This window comes from Astatotilapia calliptera, chromosome 22, assembly GCF_964374335.1.
Source record: "Astatotilapia calliptera chromosome 22, fAstCal68.1, whole genome shotgun sequence".
Lineage (NCBI taxonomy): Eukaryota > Metazoa > Chordata > Actinopteri > Cichliformes > Cichlidae > Astatotilapia > Astatotilapia calliptera.
In genome coordinates, this window is record NC_137442.1 from 4,108,664 (window position 1) to 4,131,464 (window position 22,801).

General features: G+C 40.9%; 1 protein-coding gene across 1 annotated transcript in view; it reads right to left on the reverse strand.

The window, feature by feature from the left end:
* Nucleotides 1-22,801, reverse strand: part of LOC113014323 (chloride channel protein 1-like) — a 53,155-nt gene that overhangs the window by 22,061 nt on the left and 8,293 nt on the right. Inside the window, exons 5-17 of the mRNA XM_026155762.2 lie at nt 21,818-21,951; nt 21,625-21,702; nt 21,446-21,524; nt 21,037-21,162; nt 20,543-20,627; nt 18,468-18,569; nt 18,219-18,303; nt 12,087-12,242; nt 4,711-4,780; nt 4,400-4,510; nt 3,244-3,457; nt 2,743-2,876; nt 1,063-1,154 (exon numbers count right to left, since the gene is read on the reverse strand). Coding sequence (XP_026011547.2) covers nt 1,063-1,154; nt 2,743-2,876; nt 3,244-3,457; nt 4,400-4,510; nt 4,711-4,780; nt 12,087-12,242; nt 18,219-18,303; nt 18,468-18,569; nt 20,543-20,627; nt 21,037-21,162; nt 21,446-21,524; nt 21,625-21,702; nt 21,818-21,951 — 1,466 coding nt within the window. The remainder of the gene's footprint in view (nt 1-1,062; nt 1,155-2,742; nt 2,877-3,243; nt 3,458-4,399; nt 4,511-4,710; nt 4,781-12,086; nt 12,243-18,218; nt 18,304-18,467; nt 18,570-20,542; nt 20,628-21,036; nt 21,163-21,445; nt 21,525-21,624; nt 21,703-21,817; nt 21,952-22,801) is intronic.

A 22,801-nucleotide genomic window follows, 5' to 3' on the forward strand; every position in this document is an offset into this window, starting at 1 on the left:
TAATTTTAGGACTACATACTAATGTCACACTAGTAAGCATTATTAAGGTATCTTATGTTTATAATTATGATTGTTAATAGCAGTGATGTGGTAGCACTGCAGTGATAGCTTTACATAGTGTGACAGTAACAGAGGATAAACATGTCTGCATGAATGAAACACTTAATAATGCTGAATAGTGTAATAATAATACATTAATAATAGTGTGATAATATCAAACATCATTATAAAGTTCTTCAGTGGGAATCACTTGGCTTAGATTGGTAGACCACAGATTGGTACTATTGGTGATTTCATGGGAAAAATCTTCTCCAAAAATGTTCATTTTTACATCAAGAAAAACGAGCAGAGAGATTTTTAACACCATCACATAAAAAAACACAGCAATTACTAGAATGTTTCATAATTTCCATAATGTTTTCCAGTTTTAGATTTCACTCTGCTCAGTACCAGCTGACTTTTCAGTGCCCCAAATCAATAACAATTGTAAACACTTGTTATTTTAATGTCTGGCTTCAGGCTCTGCCTCTGCATGAATACACAGAGCTTCAGCTGAACTCGAGAGGCGCTCGAGCAGCTAATTCACTGACAATGTCATGCTGTAAACTCAACATTATGTAATTTCGGTAAAACGTTAATGGAATTATTGCATTAACAACCATGTTTGTACACTAGTTATAAATTATACATCTGCTTTAGGGAGCAAAGTGTTTCAAAAAAACCCAGTAAATCCACAGGATGTTAGCTCCTGTGTTTATACATGAAATCGTGCTTGTACACAGCAGCGCTCCACAAGGTATTTATAACAATCATTTACATGTTCTGCATCATTTAAATGCATCATTGTTATTCAGCTTGAAGTAAAACTGAGAAAACTTTACTTGTGTTTCTCTTTAAAACTATGAAAAGTAGCAAAAACCCACCCTGTGGGCAGTTTTACCAGATCTGCACGGCTTGTTTGAAATTCTTCATTCTGGATTTAGGTGTAAGGTGAACAATTTATGTCCCAGATACAAATTTTGGTGGTTGTTAAGTTGGTGGTTGCCCTGTGACTGTCCTCACCTGCATCAGGAGCCTTCTTTCTGGTGACAACCACCAATCACAGAGAGCCAGAAGCTCCACCCTGTCAATGCTGCCCAATAAGATCATAGAATCTGGAAGCAGAGAAACAAATGTTAATTTTATTAATATCACGATGCCTTATGATTCCTATAAAATCCATTAAAAATGCAAAGTACTCTTATTTAAATACCTATATTTGATACTGTTGTATTTAATGTGATAGCAGCAACTCTTTGTGTTCTTTCAATTACCAAACAAATTTCTGTGAGACACTTTGTTGGCTCATCCACTCATCCAATCCAGTTCTATTTTATCTACATCAGGGGTCGGCAACCCGTGGCCCAACATTAAACTGCGGCTCCGCGTGGCTTGGGAAAATAAATTATAACTATTTAACAGAAGTGTGTTTTACTTGTGTTAGTTCTTTTTTTCAACTTGCAGTTCGAGACTGGAAAATTATTGATTTATCTTGAAATATTAAAATAAAATTATATTTTATTATTTTTTGTTGCTCAAAATAAGCGTCACACTCACGGAAGCTGGTACACCCTCCAAAACGTCGTGCATTTATTGAGACTTTCAACCCCAGGTAGGCCAAGTATGGAGAAATGTAAGAAAAGAAAAATATCTGAAGAAAACAGAACATTTGTTGATGCCGGGGCAGATTCATTTGCATTTACTTCTGACAAGAGTGAGAAGCCTACCAGCATGCCTGATTTGTGGATTGTTGATCCACATACGTATGTGAGCAGCTGTTCTCCACCATGAACTATGTTAAAAACAAACACAGCTCACGCCTCACCAACGACAGTCCTGCGTAAAGCTGAAAGTGACTCGTACAGCCCCGATTTGCAGACGCTGTGCGCAGAGGTTCAGGAGCAGAAGTCCCATTGTAAACATACTACGGCAGACCCGACGATGTTTGCATGAACACGCTTTTCAGCATCTCTTTATTGACCACTTTTCACACACAGTTGCTGCACACATGCAGCTGGCTTTAGCTTTCCAGCTCACAGCCTGACACGTACCAACAACAACAACACAACAGCAGAGAGAGCACGAGGCATGATTTCGGATGCCGCTCAGGTGCATCCGCCTCCTTGCAGCGGCACCGCAGACCACGCTCCGCTACACACATTAACCAGGTAAAATAAATATTTATGCAAATATTTATTTTTCATTGTTTAGTAGCATTTTTTCCAGTTTATTTTTTAAATTCAGGTCAAGGTTCGGCTACAGTCTCCGAAAGCCCAAAGGCGACATAAGGATGACAGCTCACAACATTTTTTATTTGGTAAATGGATAATTTAAGTTTAGCTTTATATTCATTTAAAAGAGACCTTCAACTCGGCATGTTTCTTTTTTTTGTTATAATTTTTTAAGAGTTTAAAATGTTTGTGTCCATTACATAAATAAAATTTAATTTTATCTGTAGCACTTTGTGGATTTCATACGCAACACACTATAGTTGTTTATAGAAAGCATAAAGGTAAAAACAAACAAACAATATATACAGTGTTATCTTCATTTTAGATGTCAAAAAGTATTTCCAGCTCCCAGTGTTTTCCTTTCTGTGGAAACTGGGTCCAAATGGCTCTTTGGGTGTTAAAGGTTGCCGAACCCTGATCTCTATAATCCCCAGTCGAAATAGCAAGGAAGGCGCTTCATCGGTCTGTTTACCTTTTGAGTCGACCAGGGGGATCGATTTGAGTGAAGTGGAGTCCAGCAGGAGTTTGACTTCTCGGTATGTGGACTGAGACGACATAAACTTCACCGTCCTCACCATGATGTCCTCTACAAAGATGTTGTATTGGCTGTGAAACAGATACACAAAGATGGAACTGCTACACAATTTTAGAAAGCACTGTACAAGAAAATTACCCTTCATCGTTACCAAGAGGCACAAATTACATGTTTCAGCTGCATGGCATCTCTGCATGCTGAGGGTCCTTTATAATTGTACGGTTTCCTCATCTGAAGGGGTAAACTGGAAACCTCTTTTTGTCACTTTCTTTTATTTTCTTGCAAACATTTATTAATTATGCAGAAATGTAATTCTTAATGTTTTTTTATCCACCAACAATTACACCATTTATTTCCCTGCCAGCTGGAGTTATGGAGGGCATCATATTAAATTTGTTGACATCGTTCCCACAACTGGCTTGTAAAAAGAAAACAGACCTCATGTGTCCGAAGCCAAGCTCCGGCAGGTACGGGAGCTTCTTGACTTGGATGATGGAGTCGTAGAGGGAGGGCTGCAGGCCCTGGGCCACCATGTTGGCCAGGATTACTGCCACCATCATGGGCAGGATGTGGGAGATCTGACCTGTCAGCTCGAAGCAGATAACCGCCGTGGACACTGTGTGAGTCACAGCCCCAGTCAACGCTGCTGCTCCTGCCAGAGAAACGGGATGGGATGATGAGGGTGGGGGAAGGGAGACGTGCCAAAGGAAAGACAGTACAAGATACAGTAGGAAGAGATGGATCACAGAGTAACAGGAAGGAGGAAGGGTAAAAGTATACTGATGGAAAGTAGAAGACAAGGAAGACTGGAAAAGCAGAGCAGAATAGGATGGGAGCAGATAGGAACAGACTCAAAATAAAATAAAATTAAGAGAAAAAAGAAAATCAAGAATGAGGGTGATAATGTTTAAAAAAAAGAGCAAAGAGAATGAGGGAGAAAAGGAAAATCAGTGGAAGGAAGAGGAAACCATGCTGCACAAGAGTAGATTAATGAGAAGCAATGTAAGGAGATACTGGGAGGCTACAGAGAGAAGGATAAAAGAGAAGAAGAGGTTAAAAAAGGTAGAAAAGGAGGAGAGAAATTAAGGACGGGCTTTTGTAGGCCAATGGGAGCGAGGATTGAAGAAAAGGCCACATTTCTGGGTCAGCTGTTGAGGTGAGGACAGCAGAGCAAACCCAGGGTGACATTTAACTGTCAGAGCACAGCGACCACATGCTCTGATGGAAAGGAGGAAGAGGAGTTGGGATGGATGGAGGGAGAAGATGACAAGAATGGGGGTGGGGTAGCGGATTAGGTGGGGAGGACAAGTTGACAATGAGTGACGACTGGAGGATGAGAGAGGCTGACAGAAGGAGAAGCTGAAGGAGAAAGAAGACGAGGGAAGTGACAGTACAGAAAGAGGAAGAGGGTGGAACACGCCCGACAAGCTGAGGGCACAGGAAGCTGACAGTTAAGGGGGAAAAAGATGAGGACAGTTTGACAGTAAGACTTATATGTGAAGCTAAAAAATAGGCTAGTTGCTAAGGTGGATCATAGCTGTGATTAAAGAGTAAACATGTGGGGAAAAGCTATGAGGAGAAACAAGAAACTAACCGATGACTGCGTACCCTCCAGGGATGATGCGGTAAAGGATGCCATCAAACACGATCCCATGAGGAAACAGAGTGGCCATGATCTCCCCTACCAGCCTGCCAAATGCAGCTCCTATAGGACGAAAGTGGGGCTAAAAGTAAATATAGTTTAAAAATAAAATACATTAATTATCATCACGTCACTGACGAAGCGTGTGAATCATTAAAGTTTAGATAAAGGTTTCTGAACTGTACTGTTTACAGAGTCAGTATTTATAGTGACAACCAAAGAGGATGAAGACTTAAACCAACGCAAAGCTTCAAAACACTCACCTAGGATGAAGACCGGCATGAAAGCTCCGGATGGGATGGGCATGGTGGTGGCCACAGCAGACATCCAGAACTGCAGGAGAGACAACATGAAACCCTTTTTAGCCAAAAACTCAGAGCTGACGATTGCAACCAATAGAAACCAGATGAGACTTAACTTTCTTACAGTTCAGCCTCTTATCGGTGTCTCCACCTCCACCTGTGGAGAAATACTGGCTTGTGAACCACGTTTAAGTCATGTTAGGGCACTCTGCTTTCACACTGGAAACTCACATATCTGCCTACAACACTATACTGGATTCATGAAATGAGTGTGTGCCTGACATTTGGACAATAAAGCCTCCAAGGACATAATAACTTAGTGATATGAATCCGAACTGTGGTATTGGGCTGAAGTTTGATTTGGAGCAGAAAACAACACTGGGAATGAATAGCTATTTAATTTTTAGCACATATGATGCATGTGTGCGTCTATTTTTAACTTTCTTTGGTTCATTAGTTTTGTTTTCCTTTGTAGGAATAATTGCGTGTGAAATACTGCACATTATGTGCATGTGCTAAAATCATTCTTTTCTAAAAGCTGGTTACAGAAGACATTTGGTGACATTCTTTTGAGAACATGTGGCCTGAATTCTGGGCAGGTTGTATTAACACAACTTAATAATGTGCTTTAACCCAAATGACACCAATGCAAAGTGCCAAAAACTAAAATTCCTCCACCCAGCCACTCGATGCTCAGGATCGCGTTGATCTAGAATCTACACTTTCATGTTAAAATACCTAAAATTACAAACTTTACAGAGAAATAAATATGTTTACAGCCACAGTTGTGACCTGTGGCAGTTGTGGCTCAGGAGTTAGAATAGATCGTTTACCTATTTGAAGGTCAGGGATTTGATCCCTGGCTCCTCTAGTCTGCATGTCATACCCATGAAGTATGTTTGGACGCTTAACCCCAAGTTTCTCCCAATGCATCCATCAGGGTACGAATGTGTGACATTGTGATTAGCCTCACCTGTACTCATTAAAGTCAATGAACTGTAGTTTTGGATCATGTTTGTGCTGTTGGTATAATACACTCAACAAAAATATAAACGCAACACCTTTGTTACTGCTCACCTGTGCACTACTCATGATGTCAGATCAGCATCCTGATGTGGCACACCTGTGAGGTGGGATGGATTATCTCAATATGGCAGATGTGCCCACTACCACACATTTGGACTGATTTGTGACCACTGTTTGGGAGGGATGGTTATATTCTGTATCTGGAATGAATTTTAGGTCTCTACGTCCATCCCATGGGGAATGGGAGCAGTAACAAAGGTGTTGCGTTTATATTTTTGTTGAGTGTAATATGGCTTATTGTGCATTTAAATTTACCATTTAAGAATTATGTAGCTCAGTTTCAGTGAAGGCAGTTTCCGTATTTTATCTGTTAGCGCTAATTAGCAGGTAGGCTATGTGTTTTTCTGATGCATGTGTACAGTATATAAATGCAGCTTGCTAACCAAGTTTGATTACGTTAGCTATTAGCATGAGAAGCACTATTCAGAGTTTGAAAAGCTGAACAAGACAATCAGACAAAACACACAATTTAATTCTAAACCTTCAAGTTCAAAAGAAAACACATGAGGTCTTTTTTTTGTTTTTGTTTTCATTTTCAATACATCTCCTTTGTCAGTGCAGCACATCCATCTAATACTAATTAGACTGCTACCAACATGTTGGGTGCATAGCAACAGGAGAACATCTTTGCACCTTTTTAGCTCTTGTTGTCTCAAATATCCAATTTGGCATTCGCTTGCTGTGTTACAGAAGTGGCCAATCTTGAAAGCGTGTATACATGTATGCTGTGAGGAAGGGGACCCAATCACCTTTGGGTGTCCTTGAGCAAGGCACTTAATCAACAGCTGCTCCAGTGAAGCTGCAGTAGATAGTGACGTAGCTGCACTGGGTGGCTGCCAACTCGACGTGTGCGTGAAAAGATCACGGTCCTCTGCAGGGTGAACTAAAGCTAAACTCACCCTTCAAATGTCATTTGCACAGTTCGCGTCCAAATAATTTCTGTATTCATCAGAAAGTAACTCCAAAATAGCTTTCCTAATAATATGCTTTCTACTCGGGTGCTGAGAGCTCATCAGTGATAATGAATACCTTCAGACAAGGCCTGGATTTTTGGTGTGCGGGGGTGAAAGTCTGTCTGTTCCAGGCACCAGATGCTAAGCTTTGTCTTTTTCATTCAAATGGATTGGTGGGAAACACTACATTACCATTTTAACCATCCAGATTACCAATTCTACACATAATTTGTCATCATCGTTTGATAACTTAATTACTGTGGAACAAGATAAAAACTCATTAGCACGTCTTTCACAGGGTGGCTGCTATCCTGATGACAGAGGAGACTGCGCTCGGTCTTCTGCTCTCTTTTAATCCTGACAGTCAAACACAATCAATCAGAAACTCACACAAAGAGAGTCTCACACATACAAACACAGTGTCACCCAGCACTCGCTCCTTCATCAGTGTCACAAATCCCGAGATAAATGGGAGTTGAAACACTCTGTTTGCTTCAGTGTTTCAGAGAGGCCAATACAGAGTGGAGTGGAGAAAAGGGAAAGAAGTACAGAGCAATGTAAAGAGATTTAAGTAAAAAACTTCAGAGACAGGTGCTACCATAGACTGTATATAAAAGATGTCCATTTTTCAGATAACATGTGAAGCGTTTTACGCCTGCATTCTTTCTAAAAGCCAGCAGGGGGTGACCTCTGTTGTTGCAAGAAGTTAAAATTGTTGTAATTAAGATTCTCAGTTGAGTCAGCAAGGAGGATAAAGCAGGATATGTGAGTCAATGCATGTGCAGTGATATCGAGTGATATCACATTTCTATGCATAGTTTTTAATCGCGTGGTTTTACGTAGCCTACCACTTTCTGGCTGAGTTTCTGTGATTCGAAATCCTTTCACTTTGTCATAATACCACTAACAGATGATTGTGGAATATTTAGAAATGAGGAAATTTCATGACTGGACTTGCACAGCTGGCATCCTGTCACGGTACCATTCTATAATTCAGTGAGCTCTTGAAAGCAACCCATGTTTGTAGATGCAGTCTGGATGCCTAGGTGCTTAATTTTATACACCCGTGTCCGTGGAAGTGACTGGAACACCGGAATTCAGTGATTTGGATGAGTTTCCGGTAGGTGTTGGACTCTGCCAGGGCTGCCCTTTGTCACAGTTCATAACTGTTTTGGACAGAATTTCTAGATGTAGGCAAGTGGTAGAAGGCTTCCACTTGTTTGGTCTCAGAATCTCATCTCTGTTTTTCACAAATGATGTGGTTCTGTTGGCTTCATCAGGTGACAGCCTCCAGCTCACACTGGACTGGTTTGCAGCCCAGTTTGAGACAATCAGCACCGCCAAATCTGAGGCCATGGTTTTCAGCCGAAAAAGGGTGGTTCACGAGTGTGGGGAGAAGGGAGCAGGCGATCGACAGATGGATTGGTGCTGCGGCTGCCCGATGCAGACGCTGTACCGGTCCATTATGGAGAAGAGAGAGCTGAGTGTAGAAGCGAAGCTCTCGATTCACCAGCTGATCTGCATCCCTACCCTTACCTATGGTCACGAGCTGTGGGTAGTGACTGAAAGAACGAGACTGTGGATACAAGTGCCGGAAATGGGGTTTCTTTGAAGGGTGGCTGGGCTCTCCCTTAGAGATAGGGTGAGGAGTTCGGCCATCTGAGATGGGCTCAGAGTAGAGCCACTGCTCCTCCAAATCCAAAGGAGCCAGTTGAGGTGGTTCGGGGATCTGACTAGGATGCCTCCGGGCACCCCCTAGATGAGGTGTCCCACGGGGAGGAGGCCCTGGGGCAGACCCTGGACATGCTGGAGAGATTGTATCTCTAGGCTGGGAATGCACTGGTGTTTCCCTGGGAGGAAGTTGCCGGGAAGAGGGAGGTCTGGGCTTCTCTGCTTAGGATGCTGCCACCGTGACCCACCCATTGGCCTAGGTTATTGTTATGATGGTTATGTTTAATTGTCGAACACTCTCTTGGAAAACGAGAGAATTTCTTGCTCTTTTCTGGATATTCATTACAACCTGGAGTGTTTCTCTAACCAGAACTTGGAGAACCTGCTTCATTTAGCAAAAGCAGCTGAACTCTGAGCTGCTGGAGAACAACTATGCAGGAAGAGGGACTCACTGAAGATACAGCTGATTACGCTCATTTATTTATTGTCACAAGTAACTTTTGCAACGCTCACATGTGCATTTAAATTTAACATTCACGGAGCTTTTTATATAGACAACGACGGAAAGTCAAATCAGGTAAAGGACAAAAGAGGAAGGCAGATTTTGAGTGTGTAGTGGAGAAAAGCTGACAGCAGCCGGAAAAAAACCTCTGTGTGTGTGTGCGTTGGGAGTTTCACCAGGCAGCTGCTCTCAGTTTTGGCTGAATTAAGTTTGCACTGCAGGGGGCCGCTCTGCTCCAATGAGAAACACCATAACTGAACCAATGCAGTGAATGATGCTGAGTGACAGCCTCTAATATCCTGTTGATACAATTATCTGTACAACATTACTGCCTAATTTGACTTTAGACAGAAAAACAGATCGAGGCTCTTCAAAGAGAAACAGGTGAGAATACCTTTTCTTTGGAGTCATCTTGGAAATTTAACCTAATTTCCTGAAGAAAACTTAATCTAATTTAAATGGTGAAATGTATAGAGCTACAAAACATTCTGTATACTATTTATTTGGATTGATTTTTAAGCATCAGTGACAGCAAGTGTTGATGTTTAAGATGCAGGCTTTATAATCGTTTGCCTCCAGCTGGACTCACATGAAAAAGCTTCGTAATTTTGAAGAAAAATAAGCAAACAGGAACATATTTGTGGTTTTAAGTGGACAGAAACATATAGCATAATAACACATCACCAAGACAAACATGAACTGACTTCCATGTAGCAGTTTGTACTTTGTATTTAGTGAAATGGTAATGTGCTTTCACACTGCTGTGTGCCTGAGCTGTTGAGAAGTCACAGATTTTCACCAAACAGGAGGCATCGACAGCTTGGCACCATTTTCTGCACCAGCCAACAGACTGTAGGCTGGTCATGACTCAGGAGTATTTAGAGACCAGACTTTGTCTGTCTGGGCTTTTTTTTATTTTATAAAAAAGCAAGCATTACGTGACTTTGGAAGCTCTGGTCACAGCATTTCAAAAGGAAGAACAGCATTGCAGGTTTTTTTTTTAAAGATTTGTTTGGAAATGCCCAGAGTTAAATAGAAATTTGTGTGCTCTGATATCTGCGTAGATTCTCAGTCATCCAGGTCATGGTAGTCGTAAGAGCTTGAAAAGAGAGCAGCTGAACTTCTTAAAAGACTCTGAAGATGTTTCACCTCTCGTCCAAGAGGCTTCTGAAACCAAGAGGGAGTCCCAGGGATTTAAACCCTACGGGGGTTGTGCTTTAGGTGGTTGTTCACCCACTATTAATAACGAGCGTCACACAGGTGTGAAAAAGGTATAGGTCATTATCACGAGTGTCCTCTGAAGATTACATTGTATTTTAGGTCCATTTTATTTCATGAGACATTTTAAATGTATAAATAACATGTAAGTTTCAAGCCCTTGTACATCAATGCACCAGCTGTCTTGGTTCTGGGTCATTGACTCAGCATGTTGAGTTTATGAACCTTACAGGGTTTTTTTAACGTCTTCTGATAACTCTCCGTTTGTCGTGTCATTTGCTTAATGTCTCCCTCTCCTTAGTTCCTGGTTATAGTTTTGTTTATATTGTTAGTTTTGTGTTTTAGTATCAGCTCCCTTGTATTAAGTTCATTCGTGTCGCTGGTTTCATCATTTAGTTATCACGTTTTATTTCACTGATAGTTATTTGTTCACATGCCTTGTGTTGAGTTTTGCTTGCCATCATCTCATTTTCCCAGACTGTTTGCACTCATGTGTTTTCCTCAGCTGTTTCCAACTCTCATTATCCTCAGTGTGTACATACAGTAAGCCCAGCCAGTCCTTTTATCCTTTGGCAGCGCTTTAGTTTTCCTGTCTCGTGATGTTTCTGGTTAGTTTGCTTTTGTGTTTTCCCTGACTTTTTGATTAAGTTGCCTTTTGGACTTGAATTGTCTTCATTTTGAGTTACAGTCTGTCTGTTCATGTGCTACGTCTGCATTTAGGGTCCACACTCCACTTTAACACCAGTAAAGTATATATTGATTGCGAACAGACTTTTCAGTCCAGAAAGAACAACTCTGGAAAATGCTTCAACTTTGTTCTCCCAAACATCATTTGTGAAGACGATAACGACACCAGAGTCAGTTCAGATTTCAGATCACGTATAATTTTCACAATTATTCTCAACCCTGTTCGGACCCTGTCTGGTTGTTGTCAAAATTCCTTCTGACTGCTGTCCTCTACTCTGACATTGTCTGGATGTTAATGACTTCGCCCATTAATTTGTATGGGTGAGAGCAGTTTCTGCACTTGGGAGCAATCTGAAAAGATGGCCTTGGACATTAAACGATCATTTCAAAGTCTGCATAAGATCTTTAACCAGACAGCCATCTGTATTCAAGGCCAATAGACGGCTGTCAGGTTCATCTTTTTATCCTTTGTACACTGGTTTTTGCACCAGTCATTGTCCCCAAGCTTTATAGACAAAGGGTTTCTTTGTATCAGTTAATTGTCTGAATTTCATGATTTTATACGACCTATCACTCTGCTTGGCTCCTTTGAACTGTTAGACGTCTGATGTTATTTTGAAAGGACTTTACCTTGGTCTGTATCACAGGTTTCTTCTTTATTAGGATTTATTTGGGTTGTTTGTCATGTTCTAGTGCACATTTGCCCACCTTTGTGCAAACTGGGATTTTTTTTACAGCGTTTCATCAACTTTTTCGCTGATTCATTGTCATCCCAGCACCTAGAACGGATTTACACACACATCTATGCTCATAAAATATTTAAGCAAACAGCTAAGAAGACAGTGGGAATTCTGAAGCTCTGGGATGTGTGTGTGTGTGTGTGTGTGTGTGTGTGTGGGGGGGGCTGCGCTAAAGAAAACCTAAGAAAGCTAGAAGTGTTGGCAGCCTGCCAGCTCTGTTGACCTTGAACAGGAAGAAAAGGAAGACGACAAACACAGATGTCCCCTTCACCAACACACAACATGAGTGACCTGCAACAAATGTCCCTAATGAAGAGGAGGAGGATGACGAAAATGCTGACGTCAGTCGGAGCCTGCCTTCCAACACAAACACACACACGGTGTCGCAAACAATCTCACATAAACATGCAGATGCATAACGCAACTTCGCACAAATACACAGAAAGGATGACAAAACAAAATTTCCTAGCAGTCACAAACCTTCATGAGGAAGAAGAGCACCAGAATGACAAAGACGCTGACATTAGGGTGCAGCCAGGCAGCAGAGCGGCCCAGACCGACCGGTGGAGGAGACCCTGAAATCTTTGTCCATGTGAAGTTGTCAAACAGAGAGTTGATGCACTCTCTGGGCATCAGCTGGAAAGAAAGAGGACAGAGGGGGAAATGAGGTGAGGAGAGGCAGAAGGGACAAACTCTGAGACAGATGGACAGAGGGGAAACTGGTGCAGGAGGAGAAAAGCAGAATATCTACAAATGTACCTGATTTACATTTAAGATCTTTTTAAAGGCACTTTAAATAAAATGTGAAGCCAAACCTGCATCAAGGTGAAAATGTGATATCTGCTCAAAATTAACCATAACATAAAAATTAGATAAGTTTAGGAAAATGATTTAAATTAGTTTATTATTGTGAAAATAAAATAAAAACCTTTGACACACCCTGAAGTTGATTCATAATCATTTCCAGGCAGTGGTTTCAACCGACAGCAGAGACGGTTATACTTTAACCATTTTTTGCCAAACTTAAAATTTGGCTTGAAAAACAGCAGGCGTGGCTAACAAAGCTTTCTTCTTTTGATCAGCTGTTAAATCAGCTGATAATCGGACCTCCTGTCAATCATTTTCACCAAGTAACAACCTTCATTTTTTAGACAACCTCCAACTGTCTAACAAATATGATGACTTTTCGTGTGGCACACACTGCAAACTATATTCTGTATAAACTTCAAGTATTTTATTTGATGGTTACTTGTGTGTTATATGTGCGTTTGTCCTTTGCACCCATGCAGTTCATGAGTGCAGCTTGCTAACCAAGATTGCAAGTGTTAGCACTCTGCCTGCTCATTTTACATATTACAGTAAATGTGACCAATTTCATTACACCATCTATAGTTTTTTTTATTTACAGGAGTCAGTCAAACGTAACAATGCATTCACAAATCTGTGAAATAAAAAGTACCCTCACACTTTTCATTTTCAAAGTGTGACAAAACTCGTTTTTTCCAAAGAAATAGAGGATTAGAACACAGGGAAGATATGTAAGAGGTCGTCTCACAAAACAAGGGGAGAAGGTAAAGCAAAAAAAGAACAGGATGAGAAAATTATTGAAAATTAATGAGAAAGTCAAAAAGGAGAGGGATATAGGGGGAAGTTATAGCAATAAAAGGTGAAAATAAAAATAAAAACAAGGAGGAAACGGTGAAGGGAGAGAGGAAAGGAGAGCAAGGGAAGGAGGAAATATGGTTAAAGGCGGAGTGAAATTTAAAAGGAGGATGAGGGATAAGAAGGAAATGGACACGGAAGAAGAGGAAGAAGTTTAAGAGGGAAAAAGGGAGGAAAAAAAGTGAAGTGAGGAAGAAAGTCAATTGAGATAAACAGGCAGGAAGTCATCCAGAAGGCTGGAAGCAGACGGGTATGGGTGGCCGTGTCCAATGAGTCATTCACTTCTGATGACTCATGAATGACTAATTCACTTCAACCGTTTTTGCTCCACATTTGCATAGATGCCTCTGAAACTGCTCACAGGAACAAAACGCAGCGCCTCCCGCATCTGCATAACGCCACTGCGGGGGGAGAAACAGCACCAACGTCATTTTGATTTCTCTACTTTTCTATTTCCTGCTTGAGTTCGGCTCGAATCGTGGTCCCTGAAATCCACCGTTTCAAGTGTGAGTGGAACTGTTGAGGTTCTGTGAAAGGCTGCTGTGGGCCTCTGCAGGGCTCGGATGTAAAAGGCTTTCCTGCTGCTTTTTGAAGTTGCGGGTTCATGTCTGGTTCACAACCCTTGTAGCATTTAATCTCCTCTCAGTGAGTTGCTTCTTCTGTCACTTTGCACCGAGCTGCCACGTTGGATTGGAAGGATTTCATTCCCCAAAGGGTGTGGATAAAGTCTTTGAGGAAAAGAAGAGGTGTCTGTCAAACATGGACCTGTTCACCAACTTAATCTTTTTCCTGAGGAGAAATGATTAAAATTTAGGCATCGCCTGTGTTAAAACCCACAGTGTGTCTTCATTAAAAAGGTGTGACGCATTTCTACAACGAGTGTGTGAATCATGTTGGGGTGTTACTGACTGACATATGCATTAAAACACATACCTGGTTCACACTAAGTGGTCTATTCTGAGCGCGTGTGAAACACATGATTAGCTTTTAGCTCTGGGTGGGTGAGCTGTTGATCTTTTTTCTTACCTTGAAAATCCATTTGCACACAGCAGGGCCACAGATGTGCATTAATATGGCGAAGATGTTCAGAATATTGCACATAGGGATATGTGCAATATTCTGATGTATAAGGAAAACAAGTTTTTAAGGCTAAAATGGTAAAACAGAATAGACAGTGTTGTGCAAAAGTCTTGAAGAGTCTTAGTTCATATTTTCCCATGAAAATGGAAACAGATGCAGACATACATTTCTCCACCGTGGTCAACAAACTGCCAAGCAGGCAGGAAATGAGAGAAAGGAGATCAGCAGAAGGAGAACATGGGTCGAGTCAGGAGGCTTAAGTACGAGATGAAAATAGACATGGAAGAAAAGGACCGAGTATAACAGAAAAACATGAATTTTACTTCACAAAACACAGGAGTTGGTTTATTATTGAGTAGGTTGAGTTAGTTTGGTGCATTCTCAGTAAGTCTTTGGGTATCAGAAAAACTTGATTTTTTTTCTTTGTTATTTCTATAAATCAACCAATTTTGTCAACTGTTGCCACACATAAGTGGAGCATTAACATCTATGTTAAAATATTTATTGTTTGACGGCCGCGGTGTCTCTTTCCATGCCGGGGAACTTTGAAAGCCTGGGCTCCAAGACTTTGTTGAGTGAAGAGCCGTAAACACTGACACAGCTTTCCAAAAGAAACACAACATAATACTACAGTTATTCACATTATATTACTAGATCATACTGTGTGGCTCGTGCTTCAAAGTTAACCTTACAACAGGGCTAAAAACTGATATGCCAAATTTTTATATCAATTATTAAAAACATTCGGGAGGGGATGGGTAGCATTTTCTGCCTCAGTGAGTCATGCTGACTTAGGCTACATCCACACGTACACGGCTATTTTTGAAAACTGAGATTTTCTGTTTTTGTTTAAAAAAATAAAATAAAATAAAATCCTGTCCACACGTACAGTTTTGAAAACATCTCTGTCCACATGTAAACACAAAACATGAAGTCAAAGGATGTCAAGAACATGCCAAATCCTAACCGTGAAGTAATGTTGGCCAATCAGAAGACTAGAAGCCTGTGAGGGAAAGAGTAAACAGGCACTCACAAAACCTTAAGTACTTCTGATAAGTAGTAGTTTTTCTGGAAAGGCAGCTAATTTTGTGTTACTTTTCAAGTGCTTTCATCATTTAAAGTGTTAATAACTAAAGACAGTATTTTGGATTTTGTCTCACTGGGTCTCTTGGCCGGAGTTTATTCAATAAAGAAACAAACTGAAAATTTCACGTCACTCTGAGTGACTCATAATCATAAGTCACAGCACTGTGAAATATGGCTGGTGGAGACTCACAACTTAGGCATGAACAAAATGCATACAGCATGCATACATTCAATTTTTAAAAAAATTACATTTATTCAAAACCAACGCCGACGTTGGCGTCGGGATTTGGGTTTTAAGAGCATCTGTGTTTAATGTAGAAGTTCACTCTGACGCCTCTGTCTTTGTAAATGGACGGACAGTAACTGCATGTTTATATGTAAGCATGTAAAAACTGCAGATAGTCAGATTAACAGCAACAGTATTTTGTCTCTATCCGCCATTGCAGAAATTCATCTCATGTAAACAATAACGTGGTTTTTAAAAATCTCAGTTTTCAGTGACCTAAAACGCCATTTACGTGTGGACGAAAGGTCCAAACGCATAGAAAAAGATGCTTGTGTACGTGTGGATGTAGCGTTAGATAAAGTAAGCAAAGAGCCATGGTCGACCATGATATTCTCCTTTCAAGACTTGAACATGTAGTTGGCCTTAAAGGCAAAGTACTCTCATGGTTTAAATCATACCTATCCGAGCGGTTTTTCTCTGTCTCTATGGGAAATCACTCCTCTTCCCCCGCACCCCTTCGTTGCGGTGTTCCCCAGGGGTCTGTGTTAAGTCCCACGTTGTTCTCTCTCTATCTGTTACCCCTGGGAAAAATCTTTAGAAATCACAATATCTCTTTTCACTGCTATGCGGATGATATCCAAATCTATTTCCCTTTGGATTTGGATCTTCAATCCCCGCTATTGCCGTTGCTTAATTGCCTGTGTGACGTCAGAGACTGGCTACTGCATAATTCGCTCACCCTCAATGAAAACAAAACAGAAATTATCGTCTTTGGTAGCCACATGCCGTTGAAACAGCTTTCGGAGACTTTAGGTTCCTATGCCAGCCACTTATCGCCCACTGTCAGAAATCTCGGAGTAATGCTGGACAGCTCCCTCAAATTAGATAAGCAAGTGGCTGCAGTGGTAAAAACCAGCTTCTACCAACTACGCCAAATTTCGAAGGCAATGCCTTACCTACGACATAAAGACCTTGAAAGGCTCATTCATGCTTTTATAACCTCTAGACTGGACTACTGTAATTCTCTTTACTTAGGCCTCCAACTCTCTCTTATTCAACGCCTACAATTAGTCCAGAATGCCGCAGCACGCCTTTTAAGCGGCGCTAGAAGACAGGATCATATTACTCCCATTCTAGCTGACCTCCACTGGCTTCCTGTCAAATACCGTATTGTTTTTAAAATTCTTTTATATACTTTTAAAATCTTAAATAACTTGGCACCCAGTTATTTGATTGACCTTCTTAATCTATATATCCCTACAAGGGCACTCAGATCCTCTAATCAGGGGCTTCTAATGCAACCAATGTCTCGATTAAAGACGAAGGGGGATCGGGCCTTTGCTTTCGCTGCACCAAAACTCTGGAACAGCCTACCGGTTGATGTCCGTGTGTCGGAAACTATCCAATCTTTTAAATCTCGGTTAAAAACCCATCTGTTTAAGCTCGCTTTTCAAACTACTTAGCTTAATTTTCCCTGATTCATGTCTGTTCTTATATTATTATTTTATAATTTTATTCTTTGTTAACTGTTTTCTCCTGTTGTAAATTGCAAGTATGGTTCGTTTGTGAAGCACTTTGTTGTACTTGTGACTTTTAAATGTGCTATAGAAATAAAATTGAAATTGAAATTGAAATTGAAATTGATACACAGAGAGCAGAAATACACCAAACTCCATGAATCCAAGTGGGAAAATATGCAATAAGATGAGAATCAACTTTTACTTTCTTGTCATATTTCTCATCACAGGAAACGCACTCGTTTTCACACCCGTGTCCTATGTTGAAATCAAATTAGAAAGCAGTATAGACTCACTACAGTCATCCTCCTTAATATTCAGTAACATGAACGGGTTGTGGTTTGTTTACTTTTCCTTTTAGGTCATCGGGGGTCGGATTGAGTTGTTCCACAGGCCAGTTCAAGCCCTCAGGCTCTGTTTTGCTTATGTGTGCATTCGGGTGTCTCATTATTTTCCAGCCTTCTGCACGACTTTGCTAAACAGTGAGAGAAATTTGGCTTCAAGCAACCAGTGAATAAACTTCTATATATCTGAAAACTTTTCAGCCTTTTACAAACTTAACTGAATTCATCTTTGGAGTCTAATTACACTGCATGATTAAAGTTCGCTGGTTTGTCTCTCATTAGTGCTCAAACTAAGTGTTCATGTTAGGAGCACCCTGCGGCACTCAGAGGTCACGGTTTGTAAATACTGAACTTCAAATCCCAAAACTTGTGTGATGTGACATCAGTGGAGGGGACACAGCAGGCTCACATTTATCATGGCTACTGGACTGTGATGATGCTTTGCACCAAAGGAAACCGAAGATCTAAGAGACCACTGGTGTCGGCTTTCTGTGGACTTCAGGCCAAAGAAGCTCAGATTAAGCTTTCAGGTTACGATACGTATACGACTACATGAGGATGGTTACTGGACACCAAAACTTTGTGTTCTTGATGTAAAAACAAATGATTACTAAAATAAATAAATTAGCATGTAAATCAATTATTCAATATTCTATAGTGCTTACATAATAAACAGGACAACAAGCTATAAACTGACCTCTCCTGCCATGAACTGTCCAAATCCAGGTGGAAAGGTCAAGGTAGCGATTATCAGCGTTACCACAGCGGGAAAAAGAAGTCGGCTGGGAGGGAAAACAAAAGGAAAGTCAAAGCTCTGTGAACGAAACAAGCACCAGTAATTACCCTGATTATACCTGTGCATTAAAGTAATTAAAATACCCACAGTAAGGCACAGGCAGCATGGGCTAAAGTAAATTAAAAGCTGCCACAGCAAAGAGAGGCTCACTGTTTAGTCAGGAAGCGGGTCATGGCATTGGGTCTTCTCATAAACAGCACCACCTGTCTGTTGAGGTAGACGAAGAACGCGCCGAGGAACCCGCAGAAGATCCTGTACCAACGAGAAAGTCGGACACTCATTAATTACAGCCTTAAGTCATTTATTATATACATGTTGCTGTCATACATATCAGCATAGTCTCAAGACATTTGTCCAGTGTCTGACGTTACATTGGGCACTACTGGAAGTTTCATTGGCCAGTGGGGGAAAAGGTGATTTTGCTTACTTTATAATGCAGTTTCTATCGTGTAGAACAGAGGCGTCCAACTCCAGTCCTCGAGAGCTACTGTCCTGCAGCTTTTAGATGCATCCCTATTCCAACACAGCTGAATCCAAATGGTTGGATTACCTGCAGTCAAGTTCTATAGAGTCTTGTTAACGCCTACTAATTTTATTCAGGTGTGTTGTAACAGGGACACATGGAAAAGTTTCAGGACACCGGCCCTTGAGGGACTGGAGTTGGACATCACTGGTGTAGAACAACACTGCACTTACAATTTAAAAAGTAGTAAAAGCTCCAAAATGAATGTCAGGGAAAAATGACGTTTCTGTTTCATGTTTAGGCTTTTTCTGAGCAGATGGTTTGCTGTGGTTTTTTATACTGGATGGTTTTGGTTGTAATAACTGTAAAGAGCGCTGGCGTTCCCATCTATGAAAGACACTTCACCTGGTTCAAAGTTGTGGTGCTTCGTCTTTACTGCTCAGCACACGAAGCACAGTAGCCTCAAACAAATCAGCAGCCCCTCAGCAAGTAACTGGTTATGACTGCGTAACTAGCAATCACCTTCATTTTCTCATGTCAACCTAACTGTAGCAAACTCTGTGTAAATACTCATCGAGTAGAGGAAATCATAAAATAACAGCTGCAACTACATTTTTATTATTCAACTGATTTTCTCCATTTTCAGTCTGGTCCCTGAGGACATGTTTGGACATGCAGAGTGAAAATGGTCAAACATATATACTCTCATCCCAAAAGGTTGATTCTGTTCATCTGGAACTGAAAACACTACGTCCAGATGAACAGAATCAACCTTTTACGATTTAAATACCTGGATGATTGAGCATGCACCAAGACATGCATACTCTACTCACTACTTCATTAGTTGCATCTTGCTAGTACCAGGTTGGGCCACCTTTTCCCTTCAGAACTGCCTTAATTCTTCATGGCATAGATTCAATAACATGTTGGAAATGTTTCGAGAGAGATTTTGGTCCACATTGACATGATGTCACAGAGTTACTGCACATTTGTCAGCTGCACGTCCATGATGTCCTATTAGATTGAAATCTGGTGGCTGAACTCATTGTCATCTTTTAGAAATCTGTTTGAGATTACTCGAGCTTTGAAACACGACATATTATTCTGCTAGGAGCAGCCATCAGAAGATGGACACTATGTGATCATAAAGAGACAGACATGGGCCCCAAAGTGTGCCGAGAAAATATCCCCCACACTATTACACCACCAGCAGCCAATCATACAATGCAGGATGGATCCATGTTTTTTATGCCAAATTATGATCCTGACATCTGAATGTTGCAGCAGAAATCGAGACAAATCAGGCCAGGCAACATTTTTCCAGTCTTGATGAGCCTGTGTGAGTTTATTGGCTGACATAAGCAGCATCTAGTCTGGTCTTCTGCTGCTGCAGCCAAACTGTTTCAAACACTGTCAGGGTGAGCTCTTCTGCATGTCACGAGTGGTTGTTTAATTTACTGCTGCCTGTCAGGTTGAAGCAGAGTGACCATTCTCCTCTGACCTCTACATATTTTCTCTTTTTTGGACATTTCTCAGTAACCCCTGCAGATGGCTATGTGGGGAAAATCCCAGTAGATCAGCAGTTTATGAAATATTCAGACCAGCAATTATGCCACAATCAGAGTCGCTTAAATCATGCTTTTCCTTGTTCTGATGCACTTTCTGTCCAAATACTGGTGAGTTGGACATATGCCTTCACAAAGAACAGGTGTACCTAACGAGTTTGCCGGGGGGTGTGTGTGTTTGCTTTCTCTTTGCTCACCCAATGATGGCAAATGCTGGCAGCTCCTGCAGATCAAAAGGGAAATCCATACGAAAGTTTGTCCTGAACAGAGCCGTGATGGTTACTGGAAGAAAAAGAAAAAGTGCCCAAATTTATACCCTCGGCTTTCATTTCAATTCATTTAAATAATGAACTGGAGCTTGTGGTTATTTTAGTACTTAGACTAATAGCAGATAACACATTTACTGTGACATACAAACACAAAGCTAATATGTGGTGTACTGCAAAGTCACAGGAATGTGTTTGTACAGCAAAATGATTGGTTAAACATCCACGGAGACGCGAGCGAGGCACTGAAACACTCTGCTGCTACATGAAGGAGGAGATCGCCATCTAGTGGAGGGAGAGTGCTATAACTACAGTACACACATATTGTCAGTGTCCATATAAAGACATGACACTTTGCTTCGTGGAGAGAGGGCTCCCTCTAGCTCATGTCTTGGAAAGTAGTATATATATATTTGCACACATACCTGCATCTTTATTAAACACGGATAACACTCTGAATATGAAGGCACTAAATGTAGCAGCAAAGTATCCTCTCCAGTAGTTTCTTACAGCAAAGTATGTAGATGTTACCTCTATGCTGAAGAGCACACCTGGTGGAGGAAGAAAAAAAGAGCAGAGAATTAGTCATGTATCAGATGTGTACTTCCATCATCACACTAATCTACATTTAAAACCTCTGCAATATGGAAAACTGACTGTAGATGAACATAAGAATTCTGATATTTTCCGTTTTTGACTCTGAATTTCGGTTTCCTGTGTGCACCAGACTGTGATGAAAATACCCAAAGCAGAGGTCTGACTGTCTTACATGCACTCCTGAGGGATATGAGTCAGACAAAGAGAGCAGAGGAGCACAGGGAAAAGGATGTGTACCTCCAAGCGGAGTACCGAAGCAGCAGCCCACCCCGACAGCACAACCGACCGTCAGGATGTCTGTGTAACAGTATGGATTCTACTGATCCAGAGAGGAGGAGGAGTCAGCATTGAAACAACATATAAATAAGGAATATTCAATCAGAGGGAAATTCGAGTGTTTCCTGACATCAGCTTACCTGATAAACTCCTGAAAAAAAGGACATGAACCTGCTGAGAACTGCTGCACAGATGCTGGCAATGTGAACAAACGGGCCCTGAGTGCAGGAATGGAGCATAAAAAGAAAAAGGTTAATCAAATAAAACAATGCAATGGTTCGATTAAATGAAACAGCCCGCGAGAAGCTTTTTCATTTATCTGGGCTGACCCACCTCTTTGCCTACAGGCATGCCGCTGCCCAGAGCAGCCGTCAGACCAATGACTTTGGCGATGAACGCCTTCAGAGTCAAATACTCCTTTAGTACCACACCTCTCAGGATGGTCTTCAACTCTGGTATACCAGAACCTAGAACAGAAGGGTTATATAACAAAATAATAATAACTGTTCTGAACCTTTTATGACTCGACACACTTTCCTAACCTTACACTTGTCTCAGATGGCTTTGGTGCTGCTGTTTTCTGAATAATTTGTTGCAAATTCTCAATTAATTTTCATTCAGGGCATCAAACATTTCTGCAAGTGGCATTTTATGTCAAATGCTGCTTGCAGAAATAATTACAAGTTTTCCTTTGCAATTAGTTAGTGATGCTTGAGGGAAAAAGTTACAAAATAATTCCACATTTGCAGGTTGGAGAAAGCGTCAAAAGTTTGCCAGCCAGGAGACTGTGGTTCATTTATGTTGTGTGTTTGTTGTGCTTTGTTTCACTTGGTGGATTCTTTCTTTTTCTTCATTGTGCCTGCTGTTTAGGTTTAGACATCAAATCAAATCCACAGTATTAACCATATGAAGCACAATATTGACTGCACACAAATGTGAGAGATCTTTTACAAACATCCATATGTCCCAAGGCACCAAACCAAAGGAAAACCTTGTGTCTATCTGTGAGACAACAAAACAGCAGTACTGTGTGACACCGTGAGAACGAAAACAGACAGAAAACAATAGCAATGCAAAAACTTTCCTCTGTAAAGCTGCTGTTGGTAAACAAGCATCATAAAGGGCTGAAAGTGTGAAAAATTGCATAGTTTAGATGAATGAAAAACTATTTTGTTGATCGGTTGTTTAATGGCTGCAGAGAAAATGAGTTGGAGATGTTCTCCCTCAGCTTCAGTTCCCTATTTTTTTCTTAATTTCATAACCAATAAGAACCTAAATGTCTGATCCTGTCCCAGTATTTAAGAGTGCAGACTAAAT